The 15,492-nt window shown below is 40.7% G+C and overlaps 1 protein-coding gene across 3 annotated transcripts; it reads left to right on the forward strand.

Moving 5' to 3' along the window:
• The first annotated feature begins 3,322 nt into the window (after window positions 1-3,322).
• Window positions 3,323-13,450, forward strand: LOC117533687 (sterile alpha motif domain-containing protein 3-like). 3 transcript variants are annotated; one of them, XM_034197582.1, is made up of 9 exons: window positions 3,323-3,510; window positions 5,106-5,288; window positions 5,636-5,792; window positions 5,888-5,975; window positions 6,480-6,644; window positions 6,779-6,988; window positions 8,990-9,158; window positions 10,118-10,197; window positions 10,388-13,450. In XM_034197582.1, the coding sequence occupies exons 1-9, from the start codon at window positions 3,396-3,398 to the stop codon at window positions 10,676-10,678; spliced, it is 1,458 nt and encodes a 485-aa protein (XP_034053473.1). In that variant the 5' UTR covers window positions 3,323-3,395; the 3' UTR covers window positions 10,679-13,450. The 3 variants fall into 3 exon arrangements, with proteins under 3 accessions (XP_034053473.1, XP_034053475.1, XP_034053474.1); XM_034197583.1 differs by lacking the exon at window positions 3,323-3,510 and adding an exon at window positions 4,304-4,550; XM_034197584.1 differs by lacking the exon at window positions 6,480-6,644.
• Window positions 13,451-15,492: the final 2,042 nt, after the last annotated feature.

Below are 15,492 nucleotides of genomic sequence, written 5' to 3' on the forward strand. Positions count from 1 at the left end.
TCAGGGCCCATGTGGTTACGCTCCATCAACCTGTGTCTGCTGTTGAGACATGCTCTGTGTTAACAGCAGTAACCACCTGATTGTGTTATTTCAATTGTATGTTATTATGTTTTAAATTAATTTCCAATGTGATATTGATGGATTTCAGACTTTTTAATTTATTACATGTGAGGTCGTTTTTATTCAGGCCCTTTAAAAAAGGTATAGGCTCAATAGGACAACATTTGTCTCGCTTACTTCTCTCTTGCTACAGTGTGACGTCACACACACACACACACACACACACACACACACACACACACACACACACACACACACACACACACACACACACACACACACACACACACACACACACACACACACACACACACACACACACACACACTAGAACTAGAACTCTATTTCTTACTGAAATATCATTCTTTATTAGTCCTGCAACGAGGAAATGTCTTACAGCAAAGGGACAGTGCAGATACAAAGGCGTAAATAAAGCAAGTCATACAATAAGTGCAATACAATACAATCCAGATTTACATATTAAATAAAGAGCCAATATGATAAATATGAAGGCTTCTCCTTAACCAACCAAAGAAACAGACACAGTCAGAATCTAATGTCAGTGTTAGCATTCACCAGGGTTAGGAGCAGTACTACTCGGTATGCAAATTGACCCATTTCAGAATACTATATATGATATGTTTTATAATGATTGATCATGAAAGTGTTCTCAAAGCTGGTAAAGGTGCAGCTAGTTTGAATGACTTTGTATACTGCTGGGTAGCTTGTGGATTTACTCCAGGTGGAACTAAAGTCTGATTCAACACTTGATTAGATTTCACATCATTCATCCACATCTGTGAAGTAACTAAAGGGATTACATACATGTAGTGGAGGAGAAGTACACCATTAAGCTCTGAATTTTAGTGGGGTAGAAGTATGAAGTAGCAAACAATTTAAATACTCAAATAAAGTACAAACATCTTAAAAATGGTACTTAAGTAGAGTACTTCTTTAGAGATATTAAGCTATATTTGGGTCCTGTAACAATTGTAAAATGTGTCCTCTCTGTGGGACAAATAAAGGTATTCTGATTTCGTACTTAAGTAAACTTACTTAGCAGAAGTGGGAAGTAACTATAGTACATGTCATCAAGTACTGTACTTAAGTACACATTTATGCTACTTTGTACTTCTACCCCAGTCCCACCACAATTCAGGGTAAGGTGTACTTTTACTGCACTACATTTATTGAATACCTTTAGTTACTTTACAGATCTGGATGAATGATGTGAAATATAAGCAAGGTGTTGTACATGATCTGTTTGGCTTTGATTGGGGAAAAATCGATCTGTGTGCTGATGTAGAAACTGCATGGTCTTATTTTTATCTTGATTTTATGGAGATCATTGATAGACATGCACCCCTGCGTACATTTAGAGTAAAGGGACGAGACAATCCTTGGTTTTCTGCTGAACTGTCCAGTCTCCTGCATGAGAGAAACAAGGCCTGGGCAAAGGCTATACTGTCAGAAATAAAGGTACAGTATGTTATGGAAATAATTATCATAAGACGCCAATTTGTAACATACAGGACAAACCTTGATGTCTGTTTACCTTCTTTAAGGACACAGGCGGCTTAGCCAATAATGTTATTGTTCCCATTCTGTGACCGGTCAATACTGGGATACAGATGATCTGTGTTGTGGGTACACTGGGACACTTCCTTCTCTGTATTTGTGGACTCCAAGGTAAAATCTTCGAGGTCATAAGTGTCCGACGCAAGTAGCTCAGTGTTCCCACACTGTTTAGGCTATCTTCTCAAATATGTTGTTTACTCTCTGCGAAACCAGTTAGATGGGCTGGCAAGAGAGAGGCTCTCCAGAATTTACGTGGCAACTCTACCGTAGAGTCAGAACCTCTGACTCTTGGATTTGTGATGTGAATCCTCCGGCCGTAACTCCAAATAAATCACAGTGGTTTGACATCAAAGCTCCGACTCTTCCCTGTCTCCTTCCTGAGTCGGTGACTCCATTGCATGCTACACAGAAGTTTCCTCTACACAGTACAGGTACATTTTTGTTCTTTAAGGTACAAAATATACAAATGTACCCTTAAAGGTACACTCATGCTCCTGTATGGTACTAATAAGTACCCTTTTCAAGTAAAAGGTACACATTACATATGTATTGCGGAAGGTACATAAGTGTACCCTTCACATAGTGAATGCCTATAGCCTGCAGTGGCTCTGCTCACTTTATTAAGTTTTAATATTTGTTCAGGGTTGAAAGTAACCATGTAGATCACCAATAAGTGGACAGTTTATCAAAAATAACGGGCTGTTTGTAATTTTTTCAGGTATTTGAACGTATAGCCAGCCTCCTGCTGCAAATACCTTGTGGTTTAAAAAAAAAATGTTTTTAAATGTTGTTTTACAAGTAGGCTATTTAACTAATTTCATGAATGATATGTGATAATAAACTTGGTTTAATTTAATTTTAATTATTATTGCTGTGCTTCGCTGAGAACAAATGCAAAACGGAAAACAACTCTGTCAGTTGAACGGCGGTCAATACAAATTCTGAAGTTTTTGCCAATCCGATCAGAAATTTAAGAAAACCGGAGATTTTTGGATCTTCAAAGAGCCCGATTCCAATGGCCAGACAGGCAAACAATTGCATTAAGCCATTATAAATCGACGATCGGGCTCGATATATGGTTAAATATAGCAGTAGGCTATCGATTTTCATAGATGAGAGTAACATCGACGTCACTTTACGGCCCCGCCCACTTTTGGGGGAAACAACGCTGTCATTTGAACGGCGATCGAGCCTGAAGCCACAGAGCTCTTATTTTACTGTCCTTTCTTCTTAGAGGAAGTACAGAAACACTGAACTCTGGATTATTTTTAATGTTTGATGTGCAATAAACGACACGGCAGCTTGTTGGCATGATACAACTATTATGTTCCGCCTCGCTCATGAGAGAGAGAGCTGGAGAAATTACAGCCTCGCCTACTGATTTTAATTTAACCATATATCAAGACCGATTGTCGTTTACCAATGATCAAATGTAATTGTTTGCCTGTCTGGCCATCGTAATCGGGCTCTTTGAAGATACAAAAATCGACGGTTTTCAAAAAAATTTGATCGGATTGGCAAAAACTTCAGAATTTGTATTGACCGCCATTCAAATGACAGCGTTGTTTTCCCCCAAAAGTGGGCGGGGCCGTAATTGTTGCCCGGAAGTGACGTAGGTGTTACTCTCATCTATAGACGTTAATGTTACACAACACCTGATTGGTTAAGAGAGCTGAGAGCGGGAGATAATCTAACGGTCATATTTGGCCAGATTGAAAGACTCCGTTTTTTCAAAAGACCTCGGTGTTACATGTAACATGGCGAACAGTGGGACAACTTCTGCCTTGACCTGTCTATCCACTAGTGATATTATCACCAAGGTAGTAGAATATGGGATAGAAGTAACTGAACTGGAAGCTAGGAAATTCAGAGGTAAGTGAACTTTACCTTCATTCATGACTGGTCAAGTAGCTAACATTTAGCTAACTAAGGCTAATGAAAAGACCGGGGAGATGGTATCTAACGCTAGCTAGCTCCATAGTCCCTGGAGAACAACAAAAATACTGCCGGTTAAATGTTTTTGAATGTATTGGTCATAACGCAACCGTGTGTGAAGCTAACTAACGTTACCTAGCTAACTGAATATAGTTAGCCTAGCTAGCAGAGCGCCGACGCTAGCCATTACGTTATTTCAAAGACAATGTACATACAGTGAGCGCGCGATGGAGGCGTTGTGACAGTTGTCTGGCTACTTTGCTGGATGGGTGATTAGCATGGTGGCTTTCACTAAAGCTCACAGACACGGGGCTATTGACCAACATGAATCTGTTCATTGTGGAAAAGGCACTCATATTTATTTTCTTCTGCTTAAATAAAGGAGAGATTCTTCATTTCCAAGACAACGTTAGTTAGCCGTAGCTCAAGATTAGCTACATCTGTGCTAGTGTAGTGATTGCTTAACATGAGCACATGCAGACATGTAACGTTATGCGGGAAGCAGCCGTGTGCGAAGCTACCTATGAAATGCCCCTTCACACCAACGCAGCTCCCGTTCTAGCTCCGTGCTTGCTCTTCTGATTCGAAACCGGTTTTTCTTCCCCCCCTTTTTGTTCACACCGCCCAGAGCCCGACTGGTGCTGCCGCTGCTGCGTCATGACGTCACCGTTTACGTAGATGATTTTCTCCCCAACGGTGCTCACAACAACAACAATGGGTGCCTGCGTCGGGTCGATGATCCTGTTACTTTTAATCACACGAAGCCAGATTAAATTAAATAACTACTTCTCCAACCTTGCACTTTTCTCCAGAGTGCCGTGGTTCATTGTTTATTAATGTAGTTCATTCTACTTGTGATGGTCGGACATGGCAACCTGTGCAGCCCATGTATTGATTCCATCCGATAGCTGCTATAATACAAAACAAAACGTCTGCCTCTCTCCACAATGATCAATAACAGTGAACGGATGGTCAAAGTAAGGAACAAATAAACAGAATCACACGAAGCCTGGTTAGTGTTGCCTGACTTTATAAAGTGTGTTTTTTTTAATAAGTGTGTGGTTGCGTTCTAGTCACTTTGCTCAGCGCTACTGCTTGTTACAACTTGTATTTGCCATACTTAAACTGTTAGCTCAGGTTAATCTCACCCCACTCCTACGTAAACGTGAAGTATGCGGTTCTTGCTTTTAGACCAACGCTTTTCAGGCTCTAGCTCCGAACCGGCCCTGGAACCGCATTGGTGTGAAAGGGGCATTAGCTAGCCATCCATGTAGCTAGCAGAGTGTTAGCCATAGCTTACAGCTGTGCTAGTGTATGTTGATTACATGCAGGGGCAGACTGGGACTAAAAATCAGCCCGGGAAACTTGGCTATTATCAACTCAAATGTATTGCTAACCTGACTAGAACTGGAACTGCTAACAATGAGATTGGATTTGACTTGAATGTGGAACGACATAATGTCAGCATGGATTAGGAATGATTACATTCTGAAAAGTGTTTTGAGATTTGCTAACATAATTTGTGTCTTCAGATAATGATGTGGACGGGGAAGCAATTTCCTATGGCCTGACCGAGACGATGGTCGCATACCTCTTTGAAGGTTCCTTCAAAAAGCAAGCTAAATTCCTACAATTTGCACGCCAGCTGAAGGAGCCAGAGCCAACTACAACGCTGACTTTTGAGATCTTGCCAAATGATTGTCTTCTCCAACATGGCAAGTGTGACATTACCTTGTTGAACGCTCAATACTAACCAACTGCTTTTATTTTTTACGATAACTTTTGTTGTAGCTTTCATGTCTTAGCTTTACTTCTATGTATTAACTAATCAGGGGGGAAATGGTTGACACTTTCATTAGAATACAAATATCAGTCATGGGAAGCAGGAACATGTGTTTACAATGACATGGGAGTGTGTGATTGAATGGGAAGGGGTATTGATTACATGGATGATCAAATATCACTCACACATAGCGATAATGTGATTAAATATAATCACATGTCCTCACATATTTTTCAGCTTTTTTGTCCTTTGCTAATCACATGCCTCTTTGTCCTGCAGTCAAGAATATGGGAGTTTCCCTGCTGTGTTTACCCTGCCAACGTTCCCCAAAGATATCCAGACCAAACTGGACACAAAACAACCATGCCATAAAGTGTCTACTGATAGACACAAACATCGTGAGGATATTGCATGAGACGATGGCACAATACACAATGTAAATATTGCTATTGTAAATATTTGTCAGCACACCTTCTACAGTATTGTGATCATACAAATACTTAACTTACTTTCTCATCCTGCTTTCTCTAGGTATCCGACAAATTCTGAATATATTAAAGTGGCCAAAGCATTGATTTTCAGGTATCCTTTCCTGAAGGATATGGAGGGGAATGGATATGTAAGTTACTTTTACTGGTTTTATAGTCCTATGTGGTTTGTTGAATTGACAGATGTTATCTCCCCTATAGCATTTTCAGTTAAGGACAAAAGCCTTTTCGAGAGCTCATTTACAAATGAACTTTTTCTAATGAGGTGTTATCTGGGTTACATCACAATATATGTTTTGATTTCCATAACCTGACATACCTGATTTGTTTGTTTCACACAACCAACTGGGAAGACTCTATGGTAAACTGTTTTGAAAAGGGCAGGCACTTTCAAAAATACTTGGCAGGGGATTGGATGAACCACCTGTCTATCATATCTGTGCCCATGCCGTCTTTTGATTGACAGTCTGTCAGCTATGAAAGTGCGACCAATACATGGGTGCCATCTACTGACAAAGAATCCCCTTTAGCTCAACAGCTCCGTAGTGGCCAAACATCTGCTACCTTCTCTTTAAACTCAATGAGTTTCACAAAAATGTTTTGGGTTAATTTAAATCTTTGTCTCCTCTGATTAGAACACCTGGCATATGTCTTTAAAACGGCGGTTCAAAGCTGAAAGGACGCCCCTGGTCCACCACGAGGTAGTTCCAAACATGAAGCAAAAGTTTGGGCATCATAGATCACCCCAAGCACCAGAAAATAACCAGGGAAGCATAACGACTTCTGACAGACGATCTTCAGTGAGTTTATTCCTATCAGCCTGTATACACTTAAAACTGAGTCAGTAAATACAGTATATAGAAAATGGTGGCACTGCTATATTAAGCCAGGCTCATGTTTGTCATTTGTCTCCATCTGTCTTGTCTATCTGCAGGACATCATTTCTGTTTCTGGGGAGGACGAGTCCTCCATTGGTGCACACACACAGGTTTTGAAACGACAATACCTGAAGACCCAGCCTGATTCCTGCATCGTTACCAACGCCATGACCAAGACATTTCAGTGGAGGAGAAAGGAGGTGGCTGAGGGGGTACGGGCTGATGCTATCGCCAATAAGTATCCATTCTTGAAGACACCTGCTGGGGTATGTAAAATATGTATCCCTTCGCTACTTGCACGCGTAGTGTTCCGTCCATACAATCAACCTCTCTAAATTGTACTGTGTTGTAGGGCTGTGCGATTATGGCAAAAATCATAATCACGATTATTTGGTCAATAATTGATATCACGATTATTTTGACGATTATTCATTGACCATTTATTGAACTTTAAAACAAATAATATTTTACCAATAAACAAGATCAATAAATGTGTTGGAGCGCACTTCCAAAACCATACTAAACATATATTAATATGATAAATAAAAAATAAATTACACCAAAATAAATGAAATCAAATATGATGCAGTGCACTGTCACAACCTACTGAAAACTCCTTAACATATAGCCAACATTTTGGTAAAACATATTCAACATATTCCACTCAGTTAAACGTTGAAGGCTGGCCAACCGTCATGGTCCAGAAGTAACAGGAAATAAATGTTGAACTACAATTTAAGACCAAATAAAAATGTTTAGGCCACCATGGCAAATGCTGGTAGGGCTGCTCATGTCATCTCTTAAAGATTTTTTGCAAGAAATACCAGCCTGTTTACATGGTCTGGTTTCAGAGATGAGCGCAGGCAGGTGACAATATTGCCACCTGTACTGAAGACCCTCTCTGAAGAGGAACTTGTGGCAGTGCTGCCACATATGACACAGGAAATAAAGAAAAGACTCTGAAGAACCCTTTCTTTGCCATTATATAAAAATAGTGTTGCTACAAAAGTATAAATTAGGCTTACTAATAAGACAACTCAGATCTGAAGCTACACAGTAATCTGCTGCAACAGTGCAATAAAAAAGACAACATTAATAGAATCAAACCCATTTTTTGTTGCATTTTATTAGAGTATAAAAATAAATGCCTTTAAAATAGGATGCAAGCAACACTAGTTTCTGAACTGATAATAGACTATAATCAATTTAAACAGAACAGATCTTAATGTTTGCATTCTTATACCATTTTGTACAATAATTATCATGAATAAATTCAAACAAACTAAAACTTACAGCTGATTAATAACGGTATCTAAATTGAGTTTTTATTATATCAAAAACCTGTTGAAATGCTACTGTCCCACAAAAGCGCGTCGCAGCCTCCAGGAATGCTTCTTTCACAACTTCGCCGTCTTTGAAAGACTTCATGTGTTTCGCAAGAACGTGACTGACACGATAAGATGCTATGGTAGCAGCCTTGCTCTTGTTGTTGGGCCTGGTGGAAATGGACTGCTGTACATTTAGCTGTCCTTTCAGGCCCCTCCCCTTTTGGAGCGTAGGGCAGAATTAGAAGGGAATTCCGTCTCGTAGCGTTTGTGCACTGTTTTGAAATGCCGCTCCTAAATTAACCTTCTTCGATAAAGCCACGCTCGCATTGCAGATGAGACAGATGGACTTTGAATTGGAATAGATACAAAAATAATCATCCTCCCACTCGGAGTGAAAATTATATATTTTGGGCTTTTTTGCTTCTGCCATAATTGCGGTCTTGTGTGTGCGGACTGTCACTCCTGTTGACCATCCATGCTGTTGACACGGACAAAGTCAGCGAACTAGTGCACTGCTCACCAGCCACGCCCGGACACATGGGGTGAGGCCGGCCAATCACAAAGCTTTGATGCGTTCAAGTGCATTATTCTGGCACGGGAACATTATGTTACAGGACATTAACGATAAAACAGAATATTGTTGTTCTATTTTTAGACACATCTCGCGATTGGCTGGGAATCTCCCCGCGACCCTTCTTTTTAACTAGTTGCTGCTCTTGTTCTGACATCTTCGCTGGCGCTGAACACTCACAACACATGTCACTCCCACGTGGCCGAGTGGGCTTTTAGGGAGGGGCGAAAGCGCACCCAGCAAAATAATCGTATTTTGTCAATTATGCTGTTTTCCTAATCGTCGCAAGCCATAATCGTAATCGCGATTAAAATACGATTAATTGCACAGCCCTACTGTGTTGTCTTTGTTTCTGTCCGTCTATGCAGTTGTGTGAGGAAATGAACCGCATCCACAACATTGAAAACCTGCAGCACCGCTTCAGAGAGGAATTTCTCCTCATTCTACCCAAGGTGCTGGCCCTTGCAAGAGGAAAATCTCCTCTGGAGAAGATATATCTGCAGGCAAGAGAAGAGTCACTGAGCGAAGATCTACCAGGTAATGCTGTCTGTGTACAGGTGTCACTGCGTCGTAGGGCTGCTCGATTATGGCAAAAATCCTAATCACGATTATTCATTGACTTTGAAAACATCAATTTATTGAACTTTAAAAAATATATATTTTGAACAATATGTTTTAACAGTTGATTACCCTGTAATGTAACGTAACAAAAACAAAAACATTTATATCTACATTTAAATAAATAATATAAAAATAATAAATACAGAAGATAAACAAATATTTTGGAGCGCACTTCCACAACCTACTAAACATATATAAATATGATAACTAATGTCACTCACAACCTGTAATGTTTAATTATACTGCTACACGCAGTACTCTTATTTTGGTAACCCCTCACCTGGAAACAGGAAGTAGTTAAGAGGCTCCGGCTTGACGAGGTTAGTAAAAGTTGACTGTACGCTAGAGATCGGAGAATAAAGACACAGCAACTAAAGCTTCCCTTGTAACGTGTTTATATGGATTTATTAAACAGACTGCAAGACACAACCTGGCCGAGCGGGCTTTTAGGGAGGGCAGGATGTGTAACGCAAGACACATTGAGAGCATCATTGCGAAAGGGAATGCACAGATTAATTGCACAGCCCTACTGCGTCCTAGCTTCCACCCTCACTTGCCCACGTGGGTACGATCTCATCCTCTGACTTACAAACTCTTGTGACTACCTCAAACACCACCAACTACGCCACTGAAATGCTAGTATTCATGGTGCGGGTGGGCGGTTTATACTGAGGAGTGAGTTTAATCAATTCAACTCACTTACATCTGCACACATTGTATCTTTACTTTTATTTTATTTCCCTGCTCCATTTAGGTCATTTTCACAATTGTATAGGTCCGATCCACCTTCTCACCACAGTGCCACAATAGACAGAGAATCAGACACCACTACAATTTTAGACATCTGTGTTGATCTGTGTCTTCCTCTCTTCTAGCCATGGACTTCAAAGCCGGGCTTGTTCTCCTGCCAATTATTTTCAAGGAAAAGGTGGAGCATCATGTTACTTTGGAAGAGGTAAGCCACTGTCACACCGGAGGGGGGAAATGTGCCTCATTCTTATAAATGAAGGAGCAACCGATGTGCATTTGTTTGCAAATGTTCATGTTGAGTTCCATTTGAACTTGACACATGATTTTCTGTGTCTCTTTCAAGCACCACTGTACATACTTGGATTATACTAATTTACTTTCCATTTTGTGTTTAGCCTGGCACACCTTACCCGACCACCCAACTGACGCACACCAACTGGAAGTCAGCCTTCACAAGAAGAGGGCCCAGTGTGGTCAAAACGGATGGGTTTGAGTTGTGCAGGGCCAGTGATTTGGAGGAGGGAGTCATCGCAGCCTTTTGCGCATATTTCGTTTTCAACATGGCCTACCCACCAAACCGTAAGAACACCTTGACCTTCGTACAGCGCTGCATCCTGAAAATATCTGAGGAGGGGGATAAGCCGCTCTCGACCACTGTTATCAGAATTCTTAACCAGTTATACTAATGCCTCGCCTACATCAATGTCCCAAGTGCTCTCGAAGAACATTCACACTAATGAAATTAGTACAGCATGTTGGACTTATACATGCTCAAGAGTCTAATTTTAACATAACTTGTGGATTGAATGATTGTCAAAGTACATTTTCAAAATATGAGTCTTTCAGAAGACACATGTACAGAAAACACAAGCACTCCATTTTGCCCTCTGATGACGAAGAGCATGAGCCCCCTATGGACCTTGAAAATGAAGATGACGCTGCAGAAAATGATCCCTCCACAAATGGCATGGCCGAACAGCCTCCCTGCTTGAATGAACTGTTGACATCGTTTAGTGAGAACCTTGTTAGTTTTATTCTAAAATGTAGAGAAAAAAATAATCTTCCACTGTTGGTACAGGAGGAAATCCTTGATGTCAATTTTTTGTTTTCTTTTTTTAAGGAAAACTATGATGCATTCATAGCCTACCACCTAAACAAAAGTGGCTTTAACATGTCAGAAAACCCTGAAATTCAGAATGTTTTACAATCTTAAGGATTTTTTTGAAGAAGCATCAAATGTGATTAGGTCTAAATACAAGCTGAAAGAGCATTGCAAGTCAAAACTCGATATGACTGAACCTGTTCAGTACACTTTAAGAGGTTCTTCAGGACACAAACTGGGCAGCTACTCCTATGTTCCTCTTAGTCAAGTGCTGCGTAAATATTGCTCCCACGTAGATGTTTGGGAAGAAATACAGTCTTACAATAACCAACAAAAAAATGAAGGTGTTTTAAGTGACTATTCCGATGGGGTCTACTTTGCAGAGCACCCATTCTTCATGCATCATCCGAATTCCTTACGACTACATTTTTATGAGGATGAGTTTGAAGTAGTGAACCCTTTAGGTTCTAAACGTAACAAACACAAATTGTGTGCCTTTTATTATTCAATCGGTAATATGGACGGGCGCTATCGGTCTCAATTGAAGAATATTCATTTAGCTTTACTTGTGCGTTATTCATATGTAAAACAATGTGGTTGGGATGTCATATTGAAACCAATGCTTGATGATCTCAAAGATCTAGCAACGAATGGGTTCACTGTATCTGTTAGTGGGATTGAGTATAAAGTTAATGCAGCACTAGCAACGATTTCTAGCGATAATCTCTCTGCTCATATGCTTGCTGGGTACAGCATGTCATTCAACTCTGGTAGGATTTGTAGGTATTGCATGGCAACTTATAATGAAATGAAAGAAAAGTTTACAGAGGAATGTTTTGTTTTAAGAACAGCAGCTGTTCACCAATATCACCTTGAATGTATAGTACAAAATCCAGACAGTAAAGCAATATATGGAGTACAGAGTAAATGTCCATTTGATGAACTGCCCTATTTTGACACAACTACCTCCTTTCCCCCAGACATAATGCACGATCTACTAGAAGGAGTAATTCCTTTAGTTCTAAAACTTGTTTAGACTCGAGCTCATAGAGAGAAGCATATCACTATTACAGAAGTAAATGAAGAGTTACAGAAACTCTCAATTGGTCAAAATGACAAGACAAACCGACCTGTACTGCTGTCTGAAAAGCTTTTAAATAAGTCAGGAATAGTTGGATCTGCATCACAAAAGTGGTGTCTTTTTAGGTTGCTCCCTTTTCTAATAGCAGACCGTGTTCCACCAGATAGTAAATATTGGAATGTGTTCCTCTTGTGTCGTGAGATTTCAGATATTGTCATGGCATCTACAGTAAAAAAGCGGTGTCTTCCCATGTTAGACTTACTTGTACAGGAGTTCCTCGGAGAAATGAAAGACGTATTTGGGATCATTACACCCAAGTGCCATTATATGATACATTACTCTCGACTTATGTTAATGTATGGACCTCTTCGATCCCTTTGGTGCATGCGATTTGAAGGGAAGCATCAGTATTTTAAAAAAAAAATGTTGCGATTGTTTGGCATTGAAACTTTCTCTTCTCTGAAAAGTAATTTCAGACCGTAATGTCCATCAGTGAGGTTGGTGGAACTTTTCATGAATTCCAAAAACTTAAGATCTTCTGGCTTTTCATCAGCTGATCTCTCATTGAAGTCATGGTTGTATTGCTTTACCAGCAGTTCCTCCAAGCTGGTTATGGGATGTGATTGACTGCAATGGTGGGACAGCTGTTTACAATTTGGCGGTCTCCTCTCAGCAGTCCATTGACAACCCACCCTAGCAGGGGTCTGACAGCATAAGGTCCATCATCATCGCTGTTCACCACCTCCCATGGTTCCATGAGTTTTGAGACATTAGCTCCAATTAGCAGCTCCACGTCAGCGTCAATGACAGGAAGTTTCAGAGTTTAAGTGGTGCCATGCACTTAACTCTTCCTGTTTTGGAATGTTGTCACGAGTCACAGGCATTACAGTTTGTGTGAACACATCAGGTAGCTCATAGTAATTATTACTGTTGAGTGCAGCTGTTACGGGTCCCCGATATGAGGACCACAGTAACAGTGATGATACCTGTAATGAGCAGGTGAGACAGGAGCAATGAGGACACGGGTTATTTGGTTTCCTTCCAGGTTGCTTCTGTTGGTAGTTTTATTACACAAACTTATTTAAACATCTTAATTCTCTTATGCATTTCAGTGTATTTACTTAATCATTCACTTTTCTGACAGCTCCATCAACTGTCAATAACCCCTTCTGTGACAAACACACATTCAAGCTGAACTTCACTAATCTTTTTGTACCTTTCATACATCTTGTTTTACAGTATTAAACCTGTATTAAATATCCCTTGAAACTGTAATTACCCTTCTGCCATTCATTGCAGGTCACAAAAATGCATTTAAACTAGAGAATCATAATGCTACAAACACTACAGCATACTTGTGTAACAAACATTCAGTATAACACTACCTAAACTATACCTTTCATAAGGTGCATATTTATTCATAATTTCACATGTATGGAAATATTTAGTGGGCGGGAGCCTTCAGACACACTATCTCACTCGCACCATCTCCGTGTCAGACCACGTTATCCCCAAGATGGCGCCGCATGGGGAAACCTAAGCTAATACGAACACACATTCATACATTCTTTTAACATGTAAACAGCGCTACAAACACTCCATATTTTTAGTGGGCCGTCACACTATATACGCGAACATTATGGGGGGGTTCATATGATTTTTGCACCTTTTACCAACCTGTAATGAGCAGGTGAGACAGGAGCAATGAGGACACGGGTTATTTGCTTTCCTTCCAGATTGCTTCTGAGGAAACACCGGAAGTCCGTCCCTCTAACCAGTCCCCGGAACACAAACGTTCCGCCACACTACCAAATGCATTGCTCAACCCCGCCAACGAAATGAAAATAGACAGATGTACAAAACAAAGGCATATTCCAACTCCAAACAATAATAATTATTATATCAATGTGGTCACACATCCCAGGGGTGCCACACAGCCACCTCCAACCCAGAAATGATGTGACTACCCACAAGCTTTTCCTGATTCATTGTTCTCAACAGGAATTTGGCATCTTAAGCTTCCTCATCAGTCGCTCTGAGCAAAAGGTGGCCGTGCTACCAGGATCTAGGAAGCCATACGTGTTTATCACTGTGCTGCCGTTTGTAGCCTTGATCTGAACAGGCACAATGGGCAAGGCACACTCCTGTCCTCCAGCCCCAATATGGCCACATGTTTTGGTAGAAACTTTGTGATCCTCTGTTGATGTTTCGTGCTGTATGTCCTCTGATGAGACTTCCTTTCTCTGTGAATGGATGTGGAGGATGGTGGGATGTTTTAAATTACACACTTGGCAGTACAGGCGGCTGCAGCAGTCCTTACTCATGTGTCCAACAGCTAAACAACCAAAACAAGCACCCTTTTCTTTGAGAAAACACATTTTCTCTGTGTGCATCATCCTCTCCATTTTGTAGCATGTCTCCAACTTGTGATCCTCCAGACAAGATATCCTTCTTGGCCTATATGGTAGGCTATTCTCCTTTTGCTTTTCAGGTGCAGTTCCTCGATTGACAGCTTCAACAGAAGTAGCAAAACTGCTTCCTTTCTGGCGGCTGCGAGGCTGGGATATGTTGTTTCCACTTATGTATTTTGGTGAAGAGATGGACGTGTCTTGAATGTTTCCAAACAGCGGATCAGAGGCAATAGATACTTGTCGCTCAACAAACTTGACAATATCGCTGAAACTTGCTTGACGATGTTGCCTCTCCTGTAGCTCGTAAGCAAGGTTTCTCTATCCTTCCCTCATTTTATAGGGCAACTTTAAGATCATCGCCCGCATGTTAGTTGGCATATTCATCTCTGACATGTAGCTTATGTCCTCCATGGCATTGCAGCAAACACGGAGAAACAAAGAAAAAGCTTGCAAAGCTTTAACATCCTCTGCTTTCACTGGTGTCCACCCAAGCGCTTGCTCCATGTATGCAGTGGCTATTATTTGTTGATTTCCAAAGCGTTCTCTCAAAAGTGTCTTTGCTCTTTGGTATCCCCTGTCGGGTGGCATGTGGTGACAGCTTTGAACCAGTTCTTTGGGTTGTCCCTTGGTGTATTGTTTCAAAAAGTAAAGGCAATCAACATTGTTAGCAGTCTTTGCTTCCACTCCATGTTCAAATGCTCGTATGAATGCACTATACTCCAAAGGGTCTCCATCAAAGGTTGGTATTTCTCTTGGTGGCAGTGACAGTGTTGACTGTTGCTGCACCAACAGAGCTGTGATATCATTTTGCCTTTGCATGATGTTGATAATGTTGCCTTGATTCACGTTACTTTGCACTGAACCCGTATGTTGGTTGGTTTCCTGCACCAAATGTGTGTCAAGATC

Source organism: Gymnodraco acuticeps, unplaced genomic scaffold (genome assembly GCF_902827175.1).
Source record: "Gymnodraco acuticeps unplaced genomic scaffold, fGymAcu1.1, whole genome shotgun sequence".
Taxonomy (NCBI): domain Eukaryota; kingdom Metazoa; phylum Chordata; class Actinopteri; order Perciformes; family Bathydraconidae; genus Gymnodraco; species Gymnodraco acuticeps.